This window comes from Notolepis coatsorum (genome assembly GCF_963971535.1).
Source record: "Notolepis coatsorum genome assembly, contig: SCAFFOLD_257, whole genome shotgun sequence".
In the NCBI taxonomy this organism is placed as follows: domain Eukaryota; kingdom Metazoa; phylum Chordata; class Actinopteri; order Aulopiformes; family Paralepididae; genus Notolepis; species Notolepis coatsorum.
The window spans coordinates 164,710-176,082 of record NW_028170534.1 but is presented as its reverse complement, the minus strand read 5'-3'; the positions used below and the strand labels follow the sequence as shown (position 1 = coordinate 176,082).

Below are 11,373 nucleotides of genomic sequence, written 5' to 3'. Positions count from 1 at the left end.
TGTTTGTGTAAGGTTTAGAAGAGATTTTATGACTACACAGTCCCACAGTTCAAAGGAAGGGTGATCGTTTCATACAGATGTACTGAGACCACAGGATGAAACCTCTTTCCCCACACAACAAAGTGGGATGGAGGGCCCAATAACTAACTTTTAAGTCAAGAAGTGACGGCCTGAAGGCCAGCACCCGAGTTCTGTTTACTTTAGCTAAGCAGACCAAACAGGCCATTCTGTGATACCCACTGTTAGGTTGAGTGGGTACTATATTTCCATCTGTATGAGGGTCGCATTCAGGGACACTTGGGTAAATCATTCTAAAAGGAAACTAGTTCATATCCCCTCTGTAAGGTCACCTTGTAACGCTGTTTCGCAAGACCCAAATCACTGAGAGGGGAGACCTTCTAGCCAATAGGAAAGCAGGCTCTCTGGGGTGACGGCACTGGATGGCGCAAGGGCGGGGGGGGGTTCTCTCTTCTCTATAAAACCTGCAGGTTGAATGATGGAGGTGAGACAGAGACACGGAGACACCGAGACGCAGAGAGACACGCAGAGAGAACGGAGAAGCAGAGACGGAGAATCCACCCCACCAGTTCGAGAATAAGAGACGCCACTAAGAAGCCCTCCGGGAAAAGCTGATTAGAGATAGAAAATAATTGATGCTGTGAACCAGATAATTTAAGCTGTTGGATATTCCAATAAAACAACGGTCAGACTGTTTACACCTGCCGCGCTGTCTCCGCCTCCACGTGATTTCCAAAGGACCACATTTGAATGAACTGTTACTTTAACGGGTAATACAACGAGCAGAGTAAGCTATTCCACTATACGCTAGAGAACGATCATATAGCTAAAACATAGAATCATTGAGAAGATACATTAAATATTTATTGAATTAAGGCAAAAATCCAGTTTGATAAGCAAGAGAATGGTCATAGACACAAAACAGGCTCGCCGACAGAAAAAGGGATTGTTCACTACTCAGGGTAGTCGTCGGGTCCAGGGTCAGTACACAAGGGGGGATCTCAGCCAGTCCAGGGTCCAGTACACAAAGAACACCAACTCGCTTTCTCCTTCACCTCTCACTACCTACCTCTCACCGTCACAACTCCAACTACACAATCTCTCTCCCTCTCTATACAACAACTCCAACCTCACCTCCGCTCAACTTACACCTGACTAACCAAGTGGTTTTGTAGTGTGTGTGTGTGTGTGTGTCTGGGGTGTGTGCATGTGAGATGTGTGTGGACTAATGCTGCGCAGGTGTGTTCTATCAGTACTAATCAGCTACCTAATTGACTCTACCCCTGTGACAGGAGTATCTCCCATCCTTCACATATCCATGGGAGGGTGGAGGAGATCTGTCACAATATATACAGTGTATATCCGTATCTGTCGGAATATACCTACATATAATCCTTTTTACATATCTGTAGACACTATATCTGTACATAATATCCCTTACCTACTCTTACGCTGCTGGCCAATATGACTTACTACCATAGTTGTTATACCTGTATCACTGTACATATTAATACTACAACTCTGTACATACATCTGATTAGCACTATTACTCAGTAGTATTCATTTATATAGTTTATACCCAGTTTAATCACCTGTACATACATTGTATATTACTATTGCACTTTACTGTTACAGTTGCACTCTGGTTGGATGCCAAACTTCTTTTCATTGTACTGTACATGCATGATGACAATACAGTTGAATCTGATCTAGAAACAACTGCAACAACTAGGAATTCTGATTCGTTCTGCCAAGTGACCAGCGCTGGTGGAAACGTCGCAGACAGGATATGGTTGTTTACAAATACTGCATTTCTTCTCCACTTTGCTTCATTGGGAGTGGAGTGTGATGGATGTGTGTCCCAGATGCAGGAGGGGGTCACACATGGTTCCAGAATGACGCGGTGGGTGGAGCAGTGTGAGAACAACCAGGAGGACCAGAGACAGAAGAGGAGGAGTCCACACACATACCCACTGACTCTTCTGTCAGAGGCCTGAAGAACACACGGTGTTGCCAGTGCCGGACTGATGCAAGGGCGGCTGAGAGGAGTTGATCATTAGCCACTAAACCCCAGACCACCATGTCTCAGGTAAGGCCACGGTTTGGCATCTCAAGACTTAAGCAGATATTTAACACATCGTCGCATTCTGTGGGAGTGTTGTAACATCTGGACAATCCACACACAACCCTGGCTCTCCCACTTAAAGCACGTAGAGTTGGTACTGAACTCTGGAGGTCTGCGTTCAGCTCCTGTGCTGCTCCTGACACTGTGATCACCTTCAGTCACTGCCTGAATCAAAGATTGTTAAATGACTGTGTATATTGTAGTGTGTGATGACTGAATAAACTACTACTACTACTACTACTACTACTACTACTACTACTACTACTACTACTACTACTACTACTACTACTACTACTGCTACTACTACTACTACTACTACTACTACTACTACTACTACTACTACTACTGCTACTACTACTACTACTACTACTACTACTACTACTACTACTACTACTGCTACTACTACTACTACTACTACTACTACTACTACTACTACTACTGCTACTGCTACTACTACTACTACTGCTACTACTACTACTACTACTGCTACTGCTACTACTACTACTGCTACTACTACTACTGCTACTACTACTACTACTACTACTACTACTACTACTACTACTACTACTACTACTACTACTGCTGCTACACTTCATGGAGCATCATACAACAAGCTCTTAAGGCTCAATACTTTGGTCTCCTTTGGTCAGTTTAAATCCTTAATCACCATAACCATTCCACCATAATCTGCAGTTGTTTTAATTGATTGTACAAACCCCATTCTGATTGCACACGTTTGTTTTTTGTATATTGTATTGCATTTATCATGTATGTATTTCGTTTGTATGCTTGACAAACAAGGGCTTACAGACTAAATGAACGAGAATTCTCAAATTGGAATTGCTAAAGAGTGCCAGATGTCTTGTGTTGTGCAGTACTTTCGCTAGAGAGCATTAAATTGTACAGCAACGCGTGCCTTGTTTTAAAAATGTTTCATGGACTGGCTCCCCCACCTCTGAGTGTGTATGTGGCCAGAGAGGACAATAGAAGACACACAAGGTCCTCAGCCAAAGGGGGACTGCGTGGTTCCGTTCAGGAAGAGTGCTTTTGGACAATCCACATCCTCTGTTAGAGACACACAGTACTAACTCTGAGGGGGAGACAGTAAATGACCTCTGACCCCACTCACCCAGCACACCACACCTTCCAGCTGCTGCCCTCCGGGAGGCGCTACAGATCCCTGACCACCAAAACATAACATCCCGCTTTAAAAACAGCTTCTTCCCGGACACTGAACTCCCTGTAGCACCCCCCCCCCCCCCCCCTACCTCTGTTGCTATGGACATGGACATGAACTCTGAACTTTGATATTATGGTCTCGTAATTATGTATTTATTTATTTAACTGCATGTAGTATGTACGTATTGTAAGTGATGTTATATGTTCTATGTTCTATGTTGGAACAATGCTGTAACATGCTGCACTGAAATCAAATTCCACCAGCCTGGCTGGGCGGTCATTAAAGATGATTGATCATTGATTGATTGAATTGAGCAGTAGCTTTGAGGGGGGGAGACAGTAGTAACTCTGGTGTTTCCTCAGCCAGGGGGAGAGGGGGGAGACGCACCACAGCAGCGCCCCCAGGTGAGTGAGGAGGGGGGAGACGCACCACAGCAGCGCCCCCAGGTGAGTGAGGAGGCCCTGGCCGGAGCCAAGGACAAGCTGGGCTCCAAGGAGCTGAAGGGCAAGACGATGGAGGTGATGGAGGAGTGCGGTGAGTGGAGCGGCCTTCCCCAACGGGGGGGGGGGGGGGGGGGGGGGGAGCCTCTCCTCTCTGTCTGTATCTGGTCCGTACAAAGACTGCAATTCAAGTCTCAAGATAAGATAAGATAATCCTTTATTGATCCCCTAGGGCAGGGGTCGGCAACCTGCGGCTCTTTAGCCAATCAGCTGCGGCTCCCTGGCCTAAAAAAAAAGAAAAACATATATCTTTTTTAAACTTAAATTTAAAAAAAAATGTGTTCTCTTATTTTGGAGATCGATGTCATACTGTGACACTGAAATGTCAATTGTTATGTACCATGAGCCTGATCACTCCTGTGTCACTGCCTGATCACTGCTGTGTCACTGGGCATACAGGTGAGGGCTGCTAATTAGCTAATTGCTGCTGATTGGTTACCTGCTGGGAGCTTAAAACCAGCCCTTGAGTCACACATGCAGGGTCTGTGGTTAGAGGAGTGTGGGTTAACAGATAGTTATCACGGTCTTCTATTCTTGTTTCTTTAGTTAGTATCAGTATTTCATGGTTAAAGTAGTCTTTTGGGTTAAACACAGGTTTTTGGTGTTGGTTTACATATAGGTTGCGGGCCTTTGAGCCAGGGTCGCAACTAAATATCAACTAAAATATTTAGTCAACAAAAATATTTCATCAACTAAAATATACAGTACGTCACACCCCGCGCCTCTCCCTGCCGTCTGCAAGTGGCTAATCTTGAGTTTCCGACCCCCCAGTAAGCTAACCATGGATAAATCCAAAAAAAAGGAAAGTCTGAGGAAAATAGAGGGTTTAATTCAGCGTGGACAGATTAATTTGCTTTCACGACTAACGATGCAGGCTTACCTGTATGCCTGATATGTGGTGCGAAATTTGCGAACAACGAAAAATGTACTTTTTATTTTATAGATTTTCCACAAATAAGGGAAGGACTCAAATAGAGCTGCATAGTTCAGGGTTTTATTTCAAAGTAGGTCTACAGATGCCAGTGTTTTTTCTCCTTTTCTGAGTTTTATTTCAAAGTAGGTCTACACATGGTAGTATTTTTTCAAAGTGGACTACTTTTTATTTTATAAATGTTCCACAAATAAGGGAAGGACTCAAATATACCTGAATAGTTCAGGGTTTTATTTCAAAGTCGGTCTACAGACACCAGTGTTTTGTCTCCTCTTCTGTGTTTTATTTAAAAATTGGTCTACACAGCCAGTATTTGTTCTCCTCTTCATAAGAGTTTGAGATTTTCCTTTGTTATAACAGGTAAAAACAGCAATAAAAAGTCTAAAAAAATCGTTGTTGTTTATTAATGCAACAAACTGTGTGCTATAAGTATAAAGTATAATAAATCGCAAATTACTTTGGGTATGCAATTGTCAGGCGTTTTATGCTAAATGTGGGGTATGCTTGGGGATATATAAAACGTTATACACCGTGTTATCTTCATTTTAAGGGTAAATAGGTTGTGCGGCTAATTTAATTTTGTGGGACGGGGGAAAAGTGGCTCTTTTGATAGTAAAGGCTGCTGACCCCTGGGTTAGGGGAAATTCGGGTGTCAAAGCAGCATGGGGGGTACAGGGGGGGGGTGCATAGCTTCACAGTACAATACAATATAGTAATATAAATTATAATAAAGTAATAAATAATAATAAAGAAATAATAATAAAGTAATATAAAAAGTCATATAAAAAGCACAAACACAAGATAGTCCAGTGGTGTGAGTCTCTGATCGCTCCGGCCGACGAGGCCGTTCTAGACGGCACCACAAGATACGTGTGTTCTATCGTTCTAAACACCATATCATGTCTGTTCTATCGTTCTAAACACCATATCATGTCTGTTCTATCGTTCTAAACACCATATCATGTCTGTTCTATCGTTCTAAACACCATATCATGTCTGTTCTATCGTTCTAAACACCATATCATGTCTGTTCTATCGTTCTAAACACCATATCATGTCTGTTCTATCGTTCTAAACACCATATCATGTCTAGAACAGGAAGGAGGGCTGCAGCGTCTTTGTGGTGTGAATCCTGTGTCTTTTTGAAGGTGCTCTTGGATGAGGGAAGTCAGCTGAATAAAAATAAGGAAGTTCCAGGCACTCTTCTTGTATATAAAAAAGGCTTTAATAAATAGCTTAGTTCATATTAGAACCATTAAAAAACACCAACATGTTTCGGCCTCTCTATCGGCCTTCTTCAGGGCATACAGACGTACAAATGAGTAAACAGAGCTATATACAAGGTGGAGGCTGTGCTGATTGCTCTATTGAGCTCAGGTGTGTGTACCTAGTCAGCCTGAGGTCTAGCTGTCACAATAGTATGTGCCTCTAGAGGTCCTCAAACATCTAGAGACCAAAACAAGCATAAATCATCATATATACAATTTTTAACTAGAAAGGCAAAACACCAACACAAATTATTCCCATATTTACAAAAAGGACACCATATCTATAGTATCATTTATCCCTGGTTATTACATGGCGTTTTTTAACATTCGCGAAAATGCTTGATTGTGATTGGTCAATAGAGCTCGGTTGCCCATAGCAGCGGTCAGTTATTTTTCGATAACTGACCGCTGTCAGGGGCACAACCGAGCAATAATGACCGCTGTTCGCAGCCGGAGCAATCAAGCATTTAGATCGCAGTCATGAAAGCTGCTCAGCATATGCACAGCTGCACTCATCAGTGCAAGCTGCCGGCGATGACAGCGCGGAGCCACAGAACAGAACAACTGCGTCTGCATTTGATCTCGTCTTGTCGATGGTGTAAAATGAATTAGGTATATTGTTAGTAAGTTAGCCCTGTAATAAGCGGGATAATGTATAGCTACGAGGTCATTGTCGCAAAATAATTGACCTTCACTGCGTTTAGAACACCTCGGCGCTGCGCCTCAGTGTTCTAAACTCCGTGTCGGTCAATTATTTTGCGACAATGACCTCGTAGCTATACATTATCCCTTACTTATGACATGGCTTTAAGTCTATATATCCAGCGACTCTCTAGTTGGTTTAGTGCTCTCTCCCTATCCCCTCTTCGAGGATTGAGGGGGGCATGGTCGATTCCTAGAGCTGTAAAAGAAATAGAACTGTCAGCATGTTTATCCATAAAATGTTTAACTATAGCATAATCACAGTTTAGAACCTTAGCTGCATATTTATGCTCACTGAGGCGGTCCTGTAAACGCCGTTTGGTGCGGCCAACATGGAAAGCATCACATCGAGAACAACACAATATATAAATAACATGGGTAGTTTTACAGTTTATAAAATGTCTCGTTGTGTATACCTGCTGTGTTCTGGGATGGGTGAAGCCCTTACATTTCACTACAATGTCACACTGAAATGTTCCATTAGGGACATGTGGTTCTTTCCTCAGCTGGTAAGTGGCTGTGTACTAATCTGTCCCCTAGAGAAGGAGCTCTCCTAAAGGAATGTCTCATGTCTGTTCTATCGTTCTAAACACCATATCATGTCTGTTCTATCGTTCTAAACACCATATCATGTCTGTTCTATCGTTCTAAACACCATATCATGTCTGTTCTATCGTTCTAAACACCATATCATGTCTGTCGCGTTTCTATTCCTGGAATTCCTAGTTGTGCAGTTGTTTCTAAACATCTAGCCTACTGGCAAATATTAAATATCTTAAGTAACAATAATCAAACGTGCAAAAGTCATATTGGTATAATAATAATAATAATAATAATAATAATAATAATAATAATAATGACTTGGATTTATATAGCGCTCTTCATGACACCCAGAGCGCTTCACAGAGTCCATTATTCGTTCATACACAGTCATACCGGTGGTGGTAAGCTACAATTGCAGCCAGAGCTGCCCTGAGGCAGACTCACGGAAGCGTGGCGAATAATCATCGCCTACGGCCCCTCCGACCACCACCAACATTCATTCACATGCATACACGTTCATACGAGGCAAGTAGGTTAAGTGTCTTGCCCAAGGACACAACGGCAGTGGGATGGACATGGGCTTGAGCGGGATTCGAACCACCAACCCTTGGATCATTGGACAACCCGCTCTACCCCTGAGCCACGCCGCCCCACAACATGTATAACATGTTTAAACAAATTACCAAATTATTTAAAAAAAAAAACAATAAGACTAGTTAAGCTGGACCCAGGCCACATGTGGAGGTTTCAACAGTGGGGGTCAGTCAGTCAGCCAGTCAGCCAGTCAGCCAGCCAGCCAGTCAGTCAGTCAGTCAGTCAGTCAGTCAGTCAGTCAGTCAGTCAGTCAGTCAGTCAGTCAGTCAGTCAGTCAGTCAGTCAGTCAGTCAGTCAGTCAGTCAGTCAGTCAGTCAGTCAGTCAGTCAGTCAGTCAGTCAGTCAGTCAGTCAGTCAGTCAGTCAGTCAGTCAGTCAGTCAGTCAGTCAGTCAGTCAGTCAGTCAGTCAGTCAGTCAGTCAGTCAGTCAGTCAGCCAGTCAGTCAGTCAGTCAGTCAGTCAGCCAGCCAGCCAGCCAGCCAGCCAGCCAGCCAGTCAGTCAGTCAGCCAGCCAACCAGCCAGCCAGTCAGCCAGCCAGCCAGTCAGTCAGTCAGTCAGTCAGTCAGTCAGTCAGTCAGCCTCATCTAGGGCCCCACCCTCCGGACCTCATCTAGGGCCCCACCCTCCGGACCTCATCTAGGGCCCCACCCTCCGGACCTCATCTAGGGCCCCACCCTCCGGACCTCATCTAGGGCCCCACCCTCCGGACCTCATCTAGGGCCCCCCCACCCTCCGGACCAGATGGAACCGTGTCGAGAACCTTTTCCTATCGTGCCAAGACTGCAATCCCAGAGCTAAACAATGACTGGGCGTCTGCATGACGGCTGCTGTTTCCACTCCATAGTCAGAGAGGAGGCCGAGGCATGTGGTTACAGCAGAGACGAGGGCGAGATCCCTATCGCTCCCCCTCCCCCTCCCGGGATGAAGTTGGCTTTGTTGATACGACAAAACACACAACCTTAACACTGACTTCAGACACTTTAAAACCCTCTCACTGCCGCACTACCAAACGGTTAACCCTTTCACTGCGACAACACACAGAAGGTTAACCCTTTCACTGCCACACAGCAAACGGTTAACCATTTCACTACCCACACTACAGAAGGTTAACCCTGTCTGGTGGTGAAAAGGGTTAAACACTTTTGACACCACACCATATTTGATAAATGTATTACAAAAGGATTTGCACGACATCCACACCTCATTTTAGCATTTTCTTTTATTTTCAAGTTAGCATTTTTGTACAGTACCTCGTCGTCTGCATTTTTACTTCATTGTATAAAGGTTGTACTTTAGTTTCCGTGTATTTTTGTACATGGTTGGGACTTTAATCCCCTTTTACTTATTTCATGTCTGTTAGACTCCCCTTCATTATGAATTGAAAATGGGGGACCCTGATGTAAACAAGACTAAAGTCTTTCTCAGGTCTGCATCCCCTTAACAATTGTGTGTATTGAGCCGTACTGTACTGTACCCATTCTGCAATCTGTTAAATAAAGTTTTCATTCATTCCCCCTTCCACCTGATGGCTATGTACCTGTACTACTATTATTTATTATTTATATACATATAGAACTGCTCCACATGGTTTTTAATATATCATGCTTTAAGTACTGTAGTTTTAATGTAGTTGGTGTTTTTTTTATATAGTGGTCTTTTTATTGTAGTTTAATTTTTTTTTATAATATATTATAGTGGTGAGTGTCTATGTATTGTGACTGTATGTTTGTCTTTCAACCACTGCACAAATGAAGTTCCCAAAGGAAAATAAAGTAATTTGAAGTTTGAAGTTGAAGTTGAAGCACATTCTCAGAACCAAGCATTTCACTGTTGTTAATGTACATGTACTTTATACGTGACAAATAAAACAAAACTTAAAGGAACACTCCAACATTTTGGGAAATTAGCTTATTTGCCATCTACCCTGGAGTTAGACAAGAAGATGCATATACCCTTTTCTTCTCTGTGCACGCAGTAGGAGTAGGAAGACGTTGGGAACTAGGCTAATGGAGGAACCTACTTCCAGTGACTGACGCTAAGCTAGGCTAACGGTGCACGTCTTCCTACTCCTACTGCATGCACAGAGAAGAAAAAAGGTATGTATCTTCTTGTCTAACTCCAGGGTAGATGGCAAATAAGCTAATTTCCCAAAAATGTTGGAGTGTTCCTTTAAGAAACTTGATGTAGCTCTCTCTCTTACCGCCTCGCCGGGGCGAGTGACCTCTGTGACCTCTCTGTGACCTCTCTGTTCTTCCTCCGGTCCGCAGAGAGGATGGGGAAGGCCGCCCCCTCCGTGTTCAGCGGCGTGAGGTCGGGGGTGGAGACGGCGTTCAACAGGCCCCCCCCCGCACGGCCAATCAGGAAGAAGTAGAGGACGTCATCATCTTCGGATAGGTGGCCAATCAGGATGAAGTTATTATCCCTGTAGCCTCAGGGTTTATAGTTATTATCCCTGTAGCCTCAGGATGAAGTTATTATCCCTGTAGCCTCAGGGTTTATAGTTATTATCCCTGTAGCCTCAGGGTTTACAGCACAAGGCCCCCCCCCCCCCAGCTATAAAATGCAGTTTTGTGGAAAACAGTATATAGGAGCGTAACATAGAATAATAATATATTAAAATATTGTATAATACTGTATACCAATATAGTGTAGTACAAATAGTATGATTTAGTTATATTATAATACAATTAAAATAATACAATTATATAGAAGTATAATATAGAATAATACATTATATAAATATATAGATAAATGTGTGTGTGTGTGGGTGCATAAATGAATGAACCTAAATATGCAATTTAACTGATAGATACACAAAATGTATTTATTTATGTCAATTTAATTGTGTTGATGTTTCCATTTCTGCAAAATAAGTATGTACATTCTGCTTGGTTTAATTGGTAAACATTGCAATTAGTCTATCAGTGTACTGTATGTGTGTAGGGGCAGGTACAATAAGGTCTATCAGTGTACTGTATGTGTGTAGGGGCAGGTACAATAAGGTCTATCAGTGTACTGTATGTGTGTAGGGGCAGGGACAATAAGGTCTATCAGTGTACTGTATGTGTGTAGGGGCAGGGACAATAAGGTCTATCAGTGTACTGTATGTGTGTAGGGGCAGGGACAAATAAGAACGTTCTTCTTCCTGTTCCTTTCGGACATGGAATTTAGTGGAGCCTATTAATATGTACTGTTGGACTGTAATAATTCCATGTACGAATAAATAAATAAAATTAAATAACAAATGAAATGAAAAGCCAATTTGATGAAGACTCCTTTTGCTTTTGTGTTCTTTATGAACGGCTTACCGCCGACATCTTTTATAGTGTTTTTCCAATCGATATTCAATATTCTATTTTGCGTGACACATGAATTGCACCAGTTCTTCCCTTGTATATCCACTGTTCTTGGCTTTGGTAAATAAGAATACCCTGAAGACTAACAGGAGCACTCACTCGAGGGTACTGCGACTATGCTTGCACCTCATGGTACCAAAGCACCTCAAAGGCACT

The 11,373-nt window shown here is 43.0% G+C and overlaps 1 protein-coding gene across 2 annotated transcripts; it reads left to right on the top strand.

The window, feature by feature from the left end:
• Positions 1-1,977: 1,977 nt before the first annotated feature.
• mustn1a (musculoskeletal, embryonic nuclear protein 1a) lies at positions 1,978-11,115 on the top strand. Of its 2 annotated transcripts, XR_014620956.1 has the most exons (4): positions 1,978-2,107; positions 3,686-3,857; positions 10,129-10,853; positions 10,983-11,055. XR_014620956.1 is itself a non-coding variant. In XM_084339370.1 (3 exons), the coding sequence occupies exons 1-3, from the start codon at positions 2,099-2,101 to the stop codon at positions 10,230-10,232; spliced, it is 285 nt and encodes a 94-aa protein (XP_084195496.1). In that variant the 5' UTR covers positions 1,978-2,098; the 3' UTR covers positions 10,233-11,115. The 2 variants fall into 2 exon arrangements, 1 of the variants encoding a protein (XP_084195496.1); XM_084339370.1 differs by having other exon boundaries at positions 10,129-11,115.
• Positions 11,116-11,373: the final 258 nt, after the last annotated feature.

Bases quoted from the DNA above. Each gene is read 5' to 3' on its own strand.
- mustn1a (XM_084339370.1), top strand. The intron at 3,858-10,128 runs GTGAGTGGAGCG...TCCGGTCCGCAG, and splicing joins GGAGGTGATGGAGGAGTGCG to AGAGGATGGGGAAGGCCGCC.